We start from the raw sequence: 19,536 nt of genomic DNA on the forward strand, positions 1-19,536 counted from the left end.
TACTGGGTGACCCTCTCCATTCCCTTCCAAATGCATATTCTTCACCTTTGGCTAGCACGCTTCAGGGCTAGACAATAACACTATGCTCCACCACAGTTCACACATTTCTCTTTCACGCATACACCAAATGTACCATATCGTGTTCTCCTCACGTCTGCGTCCCTTTACGATATGATGGCGGTACATACAATCTCACCTATAGCTCATGCACCCTATTATTCCATATTTAGGTAGAACATAGAACTAGAAACTCTACCAGCACTGACACTGTCCTTTTTCTACCGCTCTCCGTCTTTACTCGCTTTAGATTTAATACACTCCATTCTTTGTAGATTGTCCTCCACCTGCATTCCATAGACGACAACTCTTTCCTGACTTACTTTCCTGGTTCCTAATTTTTTACCTGCAGCAATTTCTTTTACAAATTTGCTAGTTTTAGTGCCCTCTCCCGTTGACCCTGGAACACACATTAAGTCTCCATCAGTGTGCATGTTTGTCCTCTTAATTTCACCTATCCTCTCATAAAGAAATGGAGTGATGGCCATTGGTCCCGATTTCCTATGTCATGTCCGTCCTTGAATTTGAGAAGCACCATAAATTTGGAATAGCGTTTGCCTTTGGGCAGGCGGTAGCCTGAATGAATAGGAATAATGGAAATTCCAAGTAATAAAGCCATTCAAACACAAAGTTTAATTTGAGAATGTATAAATAGCGAAAGTGGTTATTTTAGTCGAAAAATAACTATTTAAACAGTTAAGAGTGCAGCTGATTTAAAAGCAGGATACCATATTTTTACTATTATGTTGCTCAGTAGAATTTATATGTAACGCAATCCGTGTCCTTTAAAGTTACCAACAAGGAGACTATGGCTGTGTTTGTATCTGGTCCGCATCCTAAAAGTGTGCATTTGTAGGCAGCATGACGTCCAAATTTGAAAGTCAATGAAGGCCTGGGTACACACTTCGCGGAAGTGCCCACTCGATTACTCGACACACGCTTCGAAGCCCCGGCACCTCTAGTAACATCACTACTCCTGACCTTTTGTCTCTGCCTAGTAACTTCTTTTTTCGCTGCCTACTGTCTGTAAGTAGTTGAGCCCCTTTGTAATCCTTATTTGCTACTTTGAACAAAATTGTGTGCGTTAACTTTTATGAATGTGTTCATGTGATCTTGTGTCTCCATTTCTCTTGCTTCTGTCATTAGAGCAGTCATGGAGGAAATGCATGAGCTCATAAGCACATACAGTAAAGCAACTGTAAACAATATGTACCAGTAAAGAATGTCAATGAATAAATATGTTGCTGAAATGACTGCTCTTGTGGTTTTCATCTTCTGTATTAATTGCTAAGACTGGGGAATAGGAGGATATTCTGCCTTCAGTAAACTAATACAGTAAACTTATTTAAAACCTGTATTTCAAATCAATGAGTATGAGTGCATGGTGGGCCGCACGGTGGACAAGTGGTTAGCTGCGATAGGCTCTGTGACCGTAGGGAGGATAAGCGGCACAGAAAATGGATGGACTGCATGGTATTGCTGTATGTTCCATCAACAAAGATGTCACTGGGACATCATGTGGACTGGTGCATGTCTCCATTGTCATCTACATCATCTATCCAGGGGGTGTACATGGATCGTCTCCACTGCCATGTCATTTGTGTTGTTGCTGATCGGAGTGTTGTACACATGAAGTAACCAAAAAGTAAATAAAGAACTTACGAATATTACTGCTGTGTAGTATGCCAAGTGAAACATACATTTAAAGAAACATATACTAACTTTGCTTTGCAACGTAAATTTTGTTGCTTCGCCTTCACTTTAGTTATGTTACTTTCTTAACTCGCGATTGAAGGCAGATGTGATTCTGTCAGGACGTCAGGGTAACATGAGACCATGTGACACAACCAGGAAGTGTGAGGAAGGCTGGTTCGCGGCTGGAGGAGGAGCCTCCTTCGTATACCGGGTTGGCTAGTGGGATGCAGACCCCGGATTCAGACACAGCCGAAGAGGAAAATAAATGAGAATATCGCGATATCCTACGCGAATCTAACCGACCAATCACCTGTCAGCTGCAACTAGCTGAATGCACTTGGACAACAGAAGGAAGGCGCGCAGCGGTCATTTGTCTGAACCCCCACTATCAAAATGACGGATATGAGGAAAAAACCGCGGCTGAGCCATCCTAACAGAAGCACACAAACCAGTGTCTCCACAGGAAGTCAGACAAATGCCACCGGACCAGACGATCGGTTTGTGGAGGGCGCGATACTTCACATCGCCATGAAAAACTTCCTGTAAGTTGCATTCGTGAGTGGACTATTAGAGCGACCGCTATTAGCAATTAGGTAGTCAACTATTCTGTGAGCAGGAATTTCACGGTAGAGTAGCTTGTGCCGAATATAAATTCCTCAACCCATGTTAACATAAATGACGGATTTACTTGTTAGCGTACTGTCAACTAGCTCAAGTGTTAAGTTTCGAAGCGCATGCGCACTTTACTTTACGTGAATTGCCTTGACTAATGTTCAAATCTTCAAAGTAAAAGACGATTGGTGCTCAGCAATTCCAGATTGTTACATCGAAAAAAACAGTTTATCGTCGGTCTGCTGCATACACAGATGCTTTCAATGGGGGACCTCTGCATTAGCATTCCATTATTCAAAATACATCACCAAACTAACAGAGGCAACAAAAAACATGAAACAGAACACATGTATTGTTATGATCCTACATACAGTATGATTTATTCTCTGACAGGACATATGATTATGCTGTGGTTCGTCCTGGACCAAACCTCAATATGATTGTTGGGGCTAATGGAACGGGCAAGTCCAGCATTGTGTGCGCCATCTGTCTGGGCCTGGCAGGCAAGACCTCTGTCCTTAGTAGAGGAGACAAGGTAAAAAGACGGTCCCTGCTCCACCATCAGTGGGGACCAATGACGCACTGTCAACTTTTGTTTCCACTAGGTTGGCCACTATGTGAAACATGGATGCAATAAAGGATCTATTGAAATTGAGCTGTAAGTTATGGAAGGCAGTTTGCAAGTGTTATACTGTGACAGATAATTTGCGGTTCTTTCAGTTGTTTTATGATTTCTGTTTGTGACTGCCACACGATAAACTCATTGTTCATTCAGGTTTAAGAGTGGTGGGAATGTTGTGATTAACCGGGAGATCCATGTGGAGAACAATCAATCTGTGTGGATGCTGAATGGAAAACATTGCAACCAGAAAACAGTGGAGGAAGAGGTCAAGGCTCTGCATATTCAAGTCAGCAACCTTTGCCAGTTCTTGCCACAGGTAAACATCAGCCGTGACCACACACTAACGCTTTACAGTCGTGTACCCCCTACTCCGGCACACTTAAAAACACACACTTTTTTATCTTGACTATCTTGAAATTTCACAAATAATAACAAGTTGACTGTACAAACAGTGAATGAACGCGAGGCTTGTGGCAGAGGTAGAGAATCTGCAACAGTACATCCTTGTAAAGGTTTCATCTTCACCTGAGACTTTTGTAGCTGACATTGGAATTTGCCTGAATTTTTCACACATTTTGTTTTCCTTTGGTCAGATCTCTGCAGCAGGAGCACTCCACAACTCTCCCGTCAGTGAAAGATCTTTGCTTTTGTTCCAATATCCATACAATTACTCGTGAACACTCATTTGCATGTTGGCGTGCTGCCAATTAATGTGTCACAACTCCCATAGATGTTTCATATTGGGCTCTACAGTTTCACAGCATATAACACACTGGATTCTGGAAGGATGAATATATGGGCAGTCTGTTCACTTTTACATTTTTGCCTTTCTTGATCAGTTGTTCTTACCTTTAAGCAAGCCTTGGGTATCATTCGAAGATTAGGCGTCATAAAATGGATGGACGGATGGTTCCCTCGGCAAGCAAACAATTTCATTGGCTCATTTTGAGTGATGTCACTGCATTTGCTGTCATGTTAACTGCCGCTGCAAGCATGATTATATGAAGTTCTATATTTCCCATTCACTTCAACTGGTCACAGGTCTGTGAAGAGCAGCACTGGGTCAGGGTCTGGACCGAGGTCTGCCATTTGGTGATGGCTGACACACAGCATTTGCAATATTTTCTGGCTACTCTTTAATGTGTTGCATTTTCCTGCAGGAAAAAGTGGGAGAATTTGCCAAAATGTCCAAGATTGAGTTGCTGGAGGCAACTGAGAAGTCTGTGGGTCCACCAGAAATGTACGAGTATCACTGCAAGCTAAAAACTTTTCGCACCAGCGAACGAGAAATGGAGGTGAGTATAGCTCGCATGAAACGCTATGAAACCCAAACAGACACTTTTGGTGAAAATAATCCAAAACCATAGCTATATATGATGGATCACCAACCCGTAGCTCCGGAGCCACGTGTGGCTCAGCCTTCATGTCCTGGCGCCCTTTGCAATGCGCAAATACATTTTTAAATCAGTGGACTTATTTGGTCGCCAGTTCCAACCTGTCAACCTACCAACCTGCAGGCATGGCCACTGTCACAAGTGTAGCGCTACTAAATTATTACTTTTTACAAAATAGGTCCTTGTTTTGAAAGTGTCTTTTTGTTTCTTACCACAGACCAAGCATAAACTGTAGCTAACCCAAGGATATACTGTAGCTACCCCAAGGTTATACTGTAGGTGACCCAAGGATATACTGTCGGTGACCCGGTAGACTTGAGAATACAATGTGCTGGATGAATGATGGTATTCTCAGGCGTAACATATTACCTTAGTATATTTATATCTATCCTGTAGTAATAGCAGTACATAAGAGTCATTGAGGTAGCAGTTCTGTTCAAGATACTGCTCAGTGACGATGGTGATGGCTAGATGTGCTCTAGAGATGTAGATCATTTTGATGAGATGGTATCGTGGAGTCAGGGATCTGACACATTGTGAGCCTGGCCATGTCATAATATTTTACATTAGATGAGTACATGTAGTCCCATCACAAACTTTGCATCATACTGATTTTTGTCATAACCATTTTTAAGCTAAAACTTTTTGAAATAGTAACGTCAAAGCTGAAGAAAACTCTAGCATATAAAAGGTTAAGTAAGTTAAGTCGAGCAGCGTTAGCCAGTCAGCCAGAAAGAAGTAAACAGGCTGTCATTCTCTGTCTGTCGTAAGATGTCAGGTCGAGAGATTTTGACTAAGGATCGACCGATACATTGGCCGGCCGATATATCGGGCTGATATTTGCGTTCTTTACTTGAATCGGTATCGGCCGATACGCGTGTGGGTTCGCCGATATATTTTTCCGCCGCATGATTTACAGACAGGCATCCGCTGGGCAGCTTTGTGCTGCCGGAGGACCCTGCAACACATGCTGCCGCGGTACCCCACCGCCACATCATAACAAGGGTACGTTTTCAAGTTTTAATTAGCCTCTAACAGTTAGGCTTAGTTGAAATATTGCCACCTGCTTTGAAATAGGTAACATGAATACCAAGTAAAAGCATAAGTTTGCTTTATACACCATACATAGCCCTTCACATTTCACTGGTTGACCGCTAGGCATAACAGTTTAAGTCATGGTGTGACAACAAGAAATCCCAAAAACATCACATACCAACGCAACAGACGAATAAAAGCACTGTCACTAGTTGAGCAGACCAAAAATTAACAACTATACAACTTCAACTACAAACTATTTACATCGACGGTGCTGCAAAGCACGCTGGGAACCAGAAAGTGCTCCCAGCGACGCTACAATATAGTTTAGTTTGTGGGTCTGAAAACCAGTAATGCTGCTGAATGCTTCATCTTTAAAAGTGCCTACTGTTGGAATAAAAAAAAAAACATATCGGTCAAGCCCTAATTTTAACCAACGTACTATCACTAGACCACACTACACTAGACCACCACCGCATCCGGTACGCATGCACACTGGACGTGTGTGCTTGTTCTTGTTCTGTTCTAACCAGGTAACGTAGAGAAAGATTCAATAGATTTGTTACATACTGTTTAAACCAGGTAACATAGAGAAAGATTTCAACAAAGGTTATCACCTTGCGAGGATGATGGGGCAAAGCGTCTTTTGTGATAGTACAGGTTGCCGACCCCAGCTGCATTTTAATATGTCAGCTTCGACCTGCTACCATAAGGAATGACGGTCTGCTTATTGTTAAATTCAGAATGCTGTCAAGGAGAGGAACAGCTATTTGGAGAAGTCCAGGCAGAGAAATGAGAGAAACAAACACGACGTGAACCGTTATTATGAAAAGAAGAGGCATCTGGATATCATTGAGTTGCTGGAGAAGAAGAAACCTTGGGTGGTGAGTGGCTGAATGACGGCTGAATGACGGCTGAATGACGGCCGAATGACGGCCGAATGACGGCCGAATGACGGCCGAATGACGGCCAAATGACCTTGGCACACAGCAGACAGCAGAATGACTGCACTTCCCTTGGCTTGCAGGAGTATGAAACTAGCCGCAAGGAGCTGGAGGGTGTGAAGAAGGAGCGAGATGAGGCTAAAAGGCAGCTTGCCGCCCTGAAGCGTGCTCAAGTGCCCTTGCTGACGAAGCTCCAGTTCACTGAAGAGCAGCGGAAGCCCATTGAAACACAAATGAAGGCAAAGGTTGGTTCTCATTCATGATTTCAATCAAGTCCATAAACAATTGTCAGTATGTGTAGTATATCTTTACTCTCAAAGTGTATTCCCTCTTCCTCATCATAGCATAAAGTCATACACATATTGTAATGTTTTGTAATATTATCTTGACTTTACCTGGAAGGTGCAGAATCATTGATGAGATGAGGTTATTTTTCAGAATACTGCAATCAAAGAAGCATCATTGAGTTGTAAACAGAAACAGGATCTGTTGGATCGAATCCACAAAGAGGTGAGTTACCAATCAAATTAAGTATTGACCTGAATATAAGATTACTCCTACTACCTCTATTACTCCTAAAAAAAAATCTAAATCATGTAAAATAGTAATTCTTAGCTGTTGGACGATGTTTGACATCTTCACTGATCAAGATTATCTGAAAGGGGACCCCATTGTTGGGTCACTACTATCAAAGCAAGAGGGCGCAAATTACATAAAAACAAGCATATTGGTGGGACACACCTTCTTTAAAAACAAGTCTTTGTCTGTATCCATGTACTTATTTTTGCTGTTGTTCCTGTCATAGTTTTTCACAATACCTAAATAAATAAGATAAAATAGATTGCGATCATGTACGCACGTATGTTTTGCTGACATGTCTGACTAGCTAGTGCACTGCTGATGCCAGGTTGTTGGTTGTTCTGGTCTGTCTCACTTTACACCAGGTCTGGGGCACTTTTTTTTTCCAAAACAATCATATTTCCACTTTCCACCGAAGTAAATGTGCAAATTGTATTGATATACGAAGGCAGCTGGGATAGGTTCCAGCATGCCTGTGACCCTAGTGAGGATAAGTGAAATAGAAAATGGATGGATGGATGGATACTGGATCATTTTAGCTTGCCAGGAGGGGAGGGAATGTAAAAGTGTCTTCCATATGGGTGTGCTGAGGTACAAACTGTGAGTTGAAAAAGCTGAGTAGGACCAATCACAGTGGTGTGGGCGTGTCCGGAGGCGGGCTGTAGGCGGAATAAATTAAAACGGACTGTTTTGGAAATCCAAGGAAATACAGCTGGAATAGGTACAGATTCTGGAAGATCTAGAAAGCTTATCACGTTTAGTTGCTGTATAGGTGTCCACAACTCAATACAAGGGGAAAATGAGTATAATATATACCTCCTTTTAGAAGTTAGGATCACATGGATAAAAGCAAGTTATGTTTAATTTCATTTTCATTTCTTGTATTTCTTCTTTCATGTAGATAGATAGATAGATAGATAGACTTCCTTTATTGTCATTGCACAATAACACAGCAGTGAAATTGCCAACGAAATGTTGTTGACTGGCTCCCGTATAATAATAATATTAATAATAATAATAAATAATTAATAATAAAAAGATATCAAATATGAACAACAATGTACATTGTAAACAGTAAATTGCACAAATAAATTTGAATGAGTAATAATAATTTTAAATTTTGCGTGTGGACAGGTAGAGGGGCTTATTTGGCATTCATGAGTCTGATGGCCAGGGGCGAGTAGCTGTCTCTAAACCTGGTTGTTCTACAGCGGATGCTGCAAAGCCTTCTCCCCAACGCCAGGCGAGAAAACAGTCCATGCTGGGGGTGTGTGGGGGGTCAGAGTAGATCCGATGGGCTCTTGATACGCAGCGGCTGTTTGCTATGTCCTTAATGGGGGGAGCGGGGTACCAATGATCTTCTCCGCTGTCCTCACCACTCTCTGTAGTAACATCCAGTCCGAGGCCTTGCAGCTCCCAGACCAGACAGAGATGCAGCTGGTCAGCAGGCTCTCGATGGTCCCTCTGTAGAAAGTGGTAAGGATAGGAGGGGAGAGGGAGGCTCTTCTCATCCGCCGCAGGAAGTGCAGTCGCTGCTGTGCCTTCTTTGCCAGAGAGGAGGTGTGGAGTGACCAGCTGAGGTTGTCTGTGATATGCACCCCCAAGTACTTGGTTGCGCTCACAACTTCTACGGCTGTGTCGTTGATGCAGAGTGGAGTGTGGCTGTGTCTGGATCTCCTGAATTCGACTACGATCTCTTTTGTTTTGTCAACATTCAGGACCAGGTTGTTCACCTTGCACCAATCCGCAAGGTGTTTCACTTCCTCTCTGTAAGCCAGTTTGTTGTTGTCCTGAATGAGGCCCACAACTGTTGTCGTTCGCGTACTTACGTACTTACGTACTTACGTAACACATCTCTGGGGTGAGCTGGTGTTCAGGGAGATGACACTGGATGTGTTGTTGCCCACTCTGACATATTGGGTTCTATCTGTGAGGAAGTCAAGCAGCCAGTTGCACAGGGAGGTCTTGAGGCCCAGCGGCTCCAACTTGCATACCAGGTCCTGGGGGGTGATCGTGTTGAATGCTGAGCTGAAGTCCAGGAACAGCATCCGTACGTGGGTGTTTCTCTTCTCGAGGTTCTCCAAGCTCAGGTGGAGAACAGTGGAGATGGCGTCCTCAGTGGAGCGGTTTGGCTGATATGCGAATTGGATCGGGTCGAGTGATGGGGGGAGTATGGAGGTTATATGGTCCTTCACCACCCTCTCGAAGCATTTCATAATGGTGGATGTGAATGCAATGGGCCGAAAGTCGTTTAGACATGTAATGGATGTCACTGGCTTCTGGATGCCCTGCTACAGTGCTGCATGGGTCCTGGAAGAAGCTTTGGATCTTCTGACTTTGGGCTTTGCTACTCTGTTGGCACGGTTCAGATTTGCCTTTGCTGATCTGAGTGCCATCACATCACCAGATTTAAACGCAACAATGCGTTCCCTTAGTCTTTCACGCACCTCCGTAGTCATCCAAGGTTTCTGGTTGGCCCAAGTGATGATCGTCTTGGTGACTGCAACCTCCTTCATGCACCACGGTGTGTAGCCTGTTACAGACGCATCATACTCCTCCACGTTGGTCTGCTGGTTGTCTGTTGCAGCCTCTCTGAACATGTCCCATTCGGTGCACTCAAAACAGTCTTGCAGGGCAGACATAGCTCACACCCTCACCTTCTTCACAGCAGGCTTTCCTCTGGTGAGCAGGGGCTGGTATGCAGGAATTAGCATAACAGAGAGATGGTCTGAGGAGCCAAGGTGGGGGCGAGGGACTGCTTTGAATGCTTTCTTGATGTTTTGTGTAAACCAAGTCCAATGTATTCTCCCCTCTGGTAGCAAAATCCACATGCTGGTAAAAATTTGGAAGCACCGTCTTCATGTTAGTCTGGTTAAAGTCTCCAGCAACAATAAACACGCTGTCCGGGTGTGTGGATTGCATGTCACTGATGGCAAGGTAGAGTACATTCAGGGCTTGCTTACAGTTAGCATCAGTTGGAAACAGCAACAATGGTGACGCTGGTGAATTTTCTGGGTAGGTAGCAAGGTCTGCATCTCACAATCATAAACTCAATGTCCACACAGCAGTGACTGGAGACCAGGGTATTTAGGCTTATTAGTGTAGATGCAAACACTGCAGCCCCGGGTTTTACCCGTGAGCGCATGGCTCCTGTCGGACCTGAATGTTGTGAGCTAGAACTCTATTTTAAATGCCTTCATGTGTTCTATACAGTGAGTAATTTAAAAGGCTAAAATGATCCAGTGGTGAAGTCAATGAATGACACTTCACCCCGCCTATCAACAGATCGAACACATAAAACAAACCTTGAAAATGAAGCAGACAGAAGAAGATGACCAGAGGAAACGTATCAGCAATGCCAAACTGACCATCGAGGACTTGAAAGCCGAGCTGGCCAAAGTTGCCGACCAACCAGACCTGACTCCCAGGATAAATGCTGTCAACAATGAGCTGAGGCATATTCAGGTCGACAGGGCAAAGATGGAAGGAGAGAAGGCTGACCTTCGGAGGGAGAAGGACAACCTGTGTGCCGAGTTGAGAAGTAAGTTCTTTCTGGCCACATTCTGGTTTAGAGCATCACTTGTGGTTCACGTTCATTTGCTTTGGCCGACAGTGTTGGAAAGAAAGCTCAGTGACATGAACAACATGATGAACATCAAAGAGGAGAAGCTGCGTGTACGCCACAGGGACACACACACTGCTCTGCAGTGGCTCAGACAGAACAGACACCTCTTCAGTGGAAATGTTCATGAGCCCATTATGCTTGTGGTGAGTCTGATGATGGAAATGACATCAATGTAATCTCTGATGTGACGTGAACCTGTCCTGGAGGTATGCAAGACGGATGTGGCAGTTTGTTAGTATGACTAGTATATAATGTTGATATGTTGCTCTGATGTGCAATAGAATACTCTTCTCTGTCCCAATTGGTGACAGAAAATCCTTTTTGACAGGGCTCGCAAACATCCACACATCCCATCAAAACACATTAGAAACACCATAAAAACAAAGAATGAGATGCATGTTGAATAGTGCAGTATTTTATTGCAAGGTATTCAGGATGTTTAGACAGACTTGGTAGATCCACAAGGGAAAGTGCTTGGTTGCTGTAGCTCAATTGAAGAAGAAAAAGTCAAACACAATAAAATGTAATTAAATAGGAATAAAATAAAAAGAATATAAGCTAAATAAAATATACCTAACTAGAGTTTCATACTATTTCTATACAAATAGTATAGAAATCGGCTAAATACAAGTAGTATTTACAGTATGCAGTATACTGTATTTAGTATTTACTAGTAAATGTAGACTTCATACAAGGGAGGGTAGACAGTACAGCACAATAATGTTGTGAATTAACTTTTACAGACAGGTGAGGTATTTAAGCGATGGAAACGTACTGGAAGTCAGAGATGTACGTACAGCGTGAACAGGAACGGTGACAGGACAGTTCCTTGCGGTGCCCCGCATGATCACGGTATCAGTCAGGAAGCTCCCCAGCCACCTAAACTGGGTCCTATTCACTCTGACACACACTCTGACACAACTGTCAGGGACATTTTCTCAGCCAGAGTGGGACTTTATTTCGCCTGCCTGAATGTTTTGATCAGTTTGCTAACTGCCTGTGGACACTGGGACAGAGCATCAGAGACACTCATTTGGGTCACCCGGGTCATGACTTGAATTAGTAAAATTATATATTTGTATTTGCCATTTTGGGAACTCATCTTTTTAGACGTTGGTGTTTCCCAAGTGAAGGTGCATCTCTCATATCAGCAAAATAAAGAAATATGAGAGAATGGACGAGGTAGATGTTTACAGTGATTACAGCAAAGATTAGAGTGATATGTCATTATTAGTTTGCTGGGAAGAAAAAACATCCTGAGATGAAATGGAGAACGTGCAGAACATGGAATTAAACCGTATCTATTAGAACCACCGACGATGGAACAATCTACCGTCATTATTTGTTGACTTTGATGCCTGATAAATCAAAAGGTGCATTTGTTTAGACAGGTTTAATGATGAAAACAAATAACTCATAAAAGTTTAGTTTAATGAGTTAAGGGGCTCTTTTTTATTGTGTTGGCTCATCGGCGCCCCACCATCCCACCGTCAGCATATGGCTGTAAAAGTACGCTTTCTAACACGTGTAATGCTGGTTGCTGTGGTGGCGTAGTTTTTACATGACTTACTGTGTCCTGTGGAAACTTTGACGTGCCGCCTTTCTCCTCCTTTAGTCCTGGTGCTAGCTTCCTGGTAAATATGTTTATACTGTACTTGTCAAGGTGTTTTGTTTTTAGGGAAATGTAACATACATTGAAAATAGCATTTGCTTTGTTCTCTAGTAGAGCGATTCCACTTCCCATTCGATTCTTCATTTAAATTCTGGTTCCTAACGATTCTTGATTCCGCTTCCTTTCAGAGGGAGGGTCACAAAAAGTTAGCATGGTTTAAAGGAGGGCACTAACCAAATTTCTTGGATGGACTGTCTGTCTCCATGGTTTTATTTCAATTACCTTTTTATGAATGACTTGGTCATTACCAAGAATTTGTTCCAAAGCTATAGAAATGGCTTTCTAACCTTTTTCTAGACAGAAAGATCTCAAAGATCTTCTGGCTCTCAACAAAGGCGGTGGCATCTTCCATATCTCCAGTCCCTTTTCTTCCCTGCTTTGCTTCCCTCTGCAATGCTCTTTAAATCAAAATCATGTAATTGATCCATTGGTCTCCCCATGCATGAAACTTGCAGAGGGTGAGGATGAAACGCCTTCTTGGAGGAGAGAGTATAGTGTCTCTAGCAGTCGGCTAACCCGGTGTCTTCCAGGGGTGTTGTGGCGGTTGAGCTCTCTTGACTTGTGCTAAAGAAGACGCCAATAAAAGGAATAAACTTTGATGTTATTTATTGTTTGACTTTCCTGATTATCGCTAAGAGGTAGTCCGGTGCAACCACCCTGCGGCACAGTGATGTCTAATTCGTCATGTCGGTCATGTTCTCTCCTTTGCATGATATCATTGTTTCGCAGACTTTGTAGCCGCTTCTTCTTCATTGGTGCTTGCCAGCTTCTTGCAGCTATTTCATCCAGTTGGCCCACAGTGCATTGAAACTATGAATGGATTTATTTTTTTTATGAAAGATCTTAAGGAGAATTGGAATATTAGTACCGGTTTCCTTTGATGCTGAAGACTCCATGCCCAACCTGAGTGTCCAGTCATATTTTCCATTGTATATTTGTCCAGGTCAAATTGAGGGCAAAATAGGGTATAGTTTTTATTTCATATTATTCTGCTGATATTCTGTCTATATAAATCCTGATCTTATCTTTTGTAATTTTTTCCCAATATTTTAGAATAAGTATCTCAGCGGTATGGGGAGCTTTGATTTTATACATATATGATGCCAATTGTTTATCTTTGATGCTTTTGTATCTGCTTTGGCAATAACAATGACTTTTGGGTCTGATTTTGTGATGTCTTCCTCAGATTAACATGAAAGATCATCGCTTTGCCAAGTACGTCGAGACCCACATCTCCTTCCACGACTTGCGTGCATTTGTTTTCCAGAGGAAAGATGACAGAGAAAAGTTCATGGTGCAGGTGAGGATGGCTCGGGTGATGGTAGCTGTGCTAATGCATTCTCAGCCAACTGTTATGAGTATGAATATTCCTGTTCTCAGGTCCGTGACAAAATGAATTTGAAGGTGAATTCTATTTCTGCTCCGGCTGAGTCGTGTTCCAGACAACCTCCATCACGCAATATTGAGTCTTTGAGGTGAGAGTAAAGCATCATCAATTATTATGTCCATTTTAATGTGGCTTCTGTATGTTTTTGACTTTGAAGGTGTTTTGGTTTCTTCACCTTTTTGCGAGAGATGTTTGACGCACCCGATGAGGTGATGAGTTACCTGTGTCATCAGTATAAAGTGCATGATGTTCCCGTGGGCAATGAGCAGACCAAAGCCATGATTAGAACGGTAAGGTCCCCATGCCACAAAAGTCAAGATCCCAGCAGGTAAGACACCATTTTGAACATTCTGCAGGTGATTGAGGAGCCCTACCTCAAGGTATTGTACACAACGGATGAGAGGTACACGGTAAGGAGGTCCTGGTACTCCAAGAGGATCAACACGAGTAACACAGCTGTGCACCCCTCCCAGTACCTTAACATTACTGTAGATGCTGAAGCCAAGCGGCAGGTGGAGCAGCAGAAAAAGGTGAGGGAAGTCAGGACGCCCTGACCCGAAGTTCTGTGGTCCCCCATGGATGAAATATCATTGCTAGGTATCTAGGAGTGTGCTGTTTATCCTCTTTGAGTGCAGGTCGCCCAGTTGAGACTACAAGACATTGATGAGCGGTTAAACGCTTTGCAGAAAGAAGCATCCTCACTGGATCGCCGTGACAACGAACTGTTATCCGAGAAGAAGAACCTCTGTGATTTAAATGGCAAAAAAAGACAATTGCAGCAGAAATTAAGCACAAAACAGGAGAGGTGTTGCTAAAGCCGCTTTCATCACTTTACTGATTGTGATTATCCAATGGAGGTTCCAGCTGACATGTTGGGAGGGGTCTGACACACTCTGTCATTGTGTGCTAGGCTGAGACAGATGGAGAACAGCGGAATTGACCTGAAGAAGATTCAGGAGGAGACAAAAGAGAAAATTGCTGCTGCCAATTCCCAGAAGACATCTGTAGTTGCTGCATTAATGGCACAGATGAAAGTAAGGCTTTAGGATTTGTATTCCATTCCGTGTGCCATAGTATCTAGTTGTTGGTTCCATTCCCTGACAGCATGCGTGATAACTGCCATAGTATCTAGTTGTTGGTTCCATTCCGTGACAGCACGTGTGATAACTGCCATAGTATCTAGTTGTTGGTTCCATTCCCTGACAGCACGTGTGATAACTGCCATAGTATCTAGTTGTTGGTTCCATTCCCTGACAGCAGGTGTGATAACTGTGCCATAGTATCTAGTTGTTGGTTTGTATGCAACTTCATGTCTGCAGACCTTTCCACATAAGCTAGGGTGGAAGATAGCATTGCATTGTGGGGCAGAATCCCCACATTGATGACCACACCAAAATATACAATTGAACAACTCTCCCAGTCATTCTTGTTTACGTTTGAATTACTTGTTTATGAGTAACCTTGATTCCAAAAATAGGGGATTTTTTCTGCTGGATAATGGCTTCCATCATTGAACACTGTGATGTGTATTTGTTCCTAACGCAGCACTCGTATACCGCAACAGTACATCAACTTCAGCAATACATGACTTCATCAAGCGTTTATTTAATCTGCAAAGGGACAGCGCTGGGAATTAAGATGGAAAATACCATTTTAGCTTCAGGTTCATTTATCCAACAAACAATTGACTCTGCCCCAAAGTGCTGTATAGATCATCCATTCATCCTTTTCTATGCCGCTTATCCTAATAAGGGTGGTGGGTTTGTGCTGGAGCCGATCCCAGCCTGAAAGATAAAGAAAATAAAAATGTACATAAAATAGCCAAAATAAGAAACATGTCACAATTTTAATAAACAAGAATGAAATCAGTAAGAAGTTGAAAAACATAGAACACTTTTTCACGGCTGAGACCAGGGATCCTGCTCTCAGAATGGTGGTGAGCTTACCACTGGCCTGAGCCAGCTTTATGGAGAGCCCCGTACAGCCACGTGCCCCGAGGGGGCCAGTACTCTTCGGGGTATGTGAATACAAATGAAAACCATTAGTACCTAACCCTGACAGTTAGGAGTGCACGTGGACGCCACACAGTCCAAGGAGACCAGAGCATGAAAGAGACAACATGTTGTTCATAGCTCTGTCTGCATCCATCTTATGAACTAATACGTACACTGGAAAGATTATATTGTGCATTAAAATGGTTTCACCTTTATATTTGTAAGAATGGTGCATTTAGGTGCATGCTCATCATACCAATCAGACTATGCTTATACTAGATTACAAATATCAATGTTCAACAAATAGACTTTCAGACAGATGCTGCTTTACCATGATGTTCAACTCCCCCTTCCATTTCGGTATGATATCATGAGTGGACAAAAAAATGCTTTTTAACAAAAATAACAAAAAGATTTTTGTTATTTTCAAACTAGACACCCACATCGCATACTGCACTCTTTTCCAATATGGTGCAGCCCTCCCTGCTCTCCATCCACACCAGAGATCTTGGAGCCAACAAGGTGGAACACCGGAGAGAAAAATGGCCAATTGGGCACAAAGTGGACATTTTCATGAGCGGTTTGGACATCAATGTCTGAGTTTGGATGGTTGAGTGGACAGGAAATGTCGACTGTTAAACAAAGCTGTAGACAGGCCTAACTCCATGTTATTTCCTTCTCGTCCCATGAAAGAGAGTAGTAGTCACTGTTGTGTTCTATTGTAACTTGATGGTTGTACACTAATTCACTCGTGTTTTAAGCTCTCTGCCCTTTTCAGTCCTCTGTCCACTGTCATACTTGGAAGGTCTTTCAGTTTTTCCCTCCTGTGCTTGCCCCCCCCTACAGCTGAGAGCCAAATTGACCATGGAGAAGGTGTACCTGGCTTTGGGGAGTGTGGGTCTGATGGCAGAAAAGACCAAGCTGGAGAATGACTGTAGAGAAGGCATGGGCGGAGTCAGAAACATTGACGTAAGTATTTTTGCCCTGTTTTTATTCAACTGGCTGGCAGCCATGTTACCGGAGTATCAGTGTTGTTACCTCATCACCCTCTCACCCTTATCCTTGTGTGTGTAGCAAAGATGCTGCCACCTGGAGGAGAGGAAGGTCCTGCTGACAGAACGATGCAAGAGCCTGATGAAAAGGGCAAAATCAATGTGTAGGATGCAGCCTGATGAAGCGTTACCCCAGGACCTGCAAACTGTCAGTGGCATTATGATGTTGAACCCTTTCTGGAAGAAATTGTGCTTGTGTGAGCTGATGGAGATGTGAGTCTTTAAGCCGTACTTGGTTTTGTCCATGCAGGCTTTCAGTCAGCTACCTGACACGCTGGATGAGTTGGACGCCATGTTGAATGAAGAACGGTCCAGGGCCGAATGCTTTACCGGACTCAGTAAAACTGTAAGATGAGGTTCTCCCAGCTTCCACTGTACAATAAACTGTCCAAATGCTATTGAGACGGGATATTTAACGTTAGCATGCTAACATGACAGCTAATTGTCAAAGACTGCTAATGCTTTATTTCAACGTACAGTAAATAAGTTTTGATGTGTTCTGAATTCTTTTTGCCAAAGGTTGTCCAGGAGTACCAAAAGCGGGAGCAGGAAATCAAACAACTTGAACAGGAAGTGAATGCCAAGAATGCTGCCTTAACGGCTTTCAGACAAAATATATCGGAGGTATGGCGGCTTACTTGAATTCCTAGTATCTGCCGTTGACTGAGCCAAACCAAGTAGTCAATCGGAAAACCATGTGTGTTCAGTGGATTTGGTGTGTGCGTGGTCTTGCAGGCCAAAGAACGCTGGCTCAACCCCCTGAAGCGGCTTGTGGAACAAATCAATGACAAGTTTGGTGATTTTTTTTGCTCCATGCAGTGTGCAGGAGAGGTGGATCTCCACTTCGAGAATGAGGTAACACAAGAAAATGCATGATTCTATCGGAGATTGTACCTCCATGCATGTATTCACTATTTCAACTTTTTCCCCACATTTGAGCTCACATTGCACCCAAGTTGAGTCTTGTGCTTCCTGATCACTGCAGGAAGAATATGACAAGTATGGCATCTCCATACGGGTGAAGTTCCACAATAGTAGCCAGTTGCATGAGCTCACACCCTTCCATCAGAGTGGAGGAGAGCGGAGCGTCTCCACCATGTTGTACCTCATGGCCCTGCAGGAACTCAACCGCTGCCCCTTCAGAGTGGTGGATGAAATCAACCAGGTAACATGATCATAAACAACACGTTGTACTCGTCAGTCGATCAATCCTTCACACAGGCACTGGGCCAGAATCCATCCCACACATTGTTAAATAAAAGCCTTATCATAGTCTAGTAAGGTTGCACTTGTATTGCTTTGGGATGATGTACTGTCTGTCTAGGGAATGGATCCTGTAAATGAGAGGAGAGTCTTTGACATTGTTGTCCACACCGCCTGCAAGGAAACAACATCCCAGTACTTCTTCATAACACCCAAAGTGAGCATTTGGTATTTTGTACTCGTGTCGACCCTTGGCTGCCCCTAAAGTGACCTTGTGCTGTGGTTGCTCGCAGTTGCTGAACAATCTTGAATACGCTCAGGAGATGACTGTCCTCTGCGTCCATAATGGCGCCCGCATGCTTCCCCCCAACCAGTGGGACGAGGAGGCTTTTACAAGACGATGCCTCCGAAGAAAAGCTCAGACATGAACCCTTCGACGTTCTACATACAGTGGTATGAAAAAGTTTGGGCACCCCTGGTAATGTTCAAGATGTTCCTTTGTAAATGATTGTAAATGGTTGTTGGGATCATCCATTCCAGGTAAATATATCATATAGCAGACCAACACAGGGATAGATGAGAAGGGAAATGAACTTTATAGGATTTACAGAAAGTCTACAATCATTATTTAAACTAAAGTAGGCAGGTGGATACATTTGGGCACCCTTGTTGTTTTATTGATTAGAATACCTTTAACACTAATTATTGGAACACATTATTTTTGTAAGCTCATTGACCCTTGACCTGCATACACAAGTGAAGCCAATCATAGAAAGGGTATTTAAGATGGCCAATGGCCAGTTGCATCTTCTCTGTAGAGTAGCGCCATGCTAGCATCAAAACAACTGTCATACAGCATTCCAACCAATCACTGTCTGCTATATGGTATATTTACCTAGAATGGATGATCCCGAGAGGCCCTACTCCAGAAAGTAACGCATGATGTCTTTTTGTCTTGAGATAGTTGTTGGTATGTACGTGAATTGGAGGCAAGTAAGTAAGGCAGTGTTTGTAAAAATCGTTTTTATTTGAAATGTTCTAATGAGGTGCTTTCTGACTGTTGCTGTATGTGGGGAACACCTTACCCACATGGAAAATAAACACATTTCATTATTAGAGCTTGTTGTCCTTTCCACCCTCGCTGTCACCAGAGAAGATAACAGAGTGACTTTGTACTACACTACCTGAACTTCACTTGGCAAATTAAATGGGGCACACACACACCTCCACACCGTCTCCGTTTGGTATAAAAGCTGAATCTCCAAAACAAGTCAGCGTTGCTCATAGATGGACTTTAGCTGCAAGCCAAGGCTGCCATGTGGAACCTGATGGCAGAGAAGAGACCATTTGTACGTTTATATTGAAATTTCAGTGTTGTCTCAGTTCTAATTGTCAGTACCTGCAGGTCACCACTTGCTCATGGTGCCCTTGGCCGGGTGTACAAATGTACGATGTACATGCTCTATGAATTTAGGTCCGTGACAAGAAATCGCGCTTTCGTAAAGTTTAGTATGGTGATATTTTGGTGACATTGTAAACATCCTCAACATACACAACCAGAAGTCCTGCAGGTTTTATTTTGGTTGTTGACCCGTGCAGCTCCACTCGCCTGTTGTGGCCTGAATCTGCTCCGACTGAGGTCGTTCTCTGGCTTTGGGATGGGGT

The 19,536-nt window shown here is 43.2% G+C and overlaps 1 protein-coding gene across 1 annotated transcript; it reads left to right on the forward strand.

Annotated features, from left to right (window-relative positions):
* Positions 1-1,851: 1,851 nt before the first annotated feature.
* Positions 1,852-18,987, forward strand: smc5 (structural maintenance of chromosomes 5). The gene is made up of 24 exons (XM_058085493.2): positions 1,852-2,294; positions 2,758-2,899; positions 2,970-3,022; positions 3,140-3,302; positions 4,147-4,281; positions 6,159-6,299; positions 6,443-6,604; positions 6,798-6,869; positions 10,224-10,479; positions 10,552-10,706; positions 13,422-13,535; positions 13,616-13,710; positions 13,780-13,912; positions 13,979-14,152; positions 14,258-14,427; positions 14,533-14,656; positions 16,463-16,585; positions 16,691-16,816; positions 16,919-17,014; positions 17,188-17,292; positions 17,404-17,523; positions 17,654-17,833; positions 17,993-18,088; positions 18,165-18,987. Exons 1-24 carry the CDS (start codon positions 2,146-2,148, stop codon positions 18,297-18,299), a joined length of 3,219 nt encoding a protein of 1,072 aa, XP_057941476.2. The 5' UTR covers positions 1,852-2,145; the 3' UTR covers positions 18,300-18,987.
* Positions 18,988-19,536: the final 549 nt, after the last annotated feature.

This window comes from Doryrhamphus excisus, linkage group LG17 (assembly GCF_037039965.1).
Source record: "Doryrhamphus excisus strain RoL-2023G ecotype Guam linkage group LG17, RoL_Dexc_Guam_v1.1, whole genome shotgun sequence".
In the NCBI taxonomy this organism is placed as follows: Eukaryota; Metazoa; Chordata; class Actinopteri; order Syngnathiformes; family Syngnathidae; genus Doryrhamphus; species Doryrhamphus excisus.

Excerpts from the sequence above, each read along its gene's own strand:
- smc5 (XM_058085493.2), top strand. The coding sequence starts at position 2,146 with ATGACGGATATGAGGAAAAAACCGCGGCTGAGCCATCCTAACAGAAGC. Across the intron at positions 3,303-4,146 it reads TTTGCCAGTTCTTGCCACAG|GAAAAAGTGGGAGAATTTGC; the intron begins GTAAACATCAGC and ends ATTTTCCTGCAG. Across the intron at positions 14,153-14,257 it reads AGGTGGAGCAGCAGAAAAAG|GTCGCCCAGTTGAGACTACA; the intron begins GTGAGGGAAGTC and ends CTTTGAGTGCAG.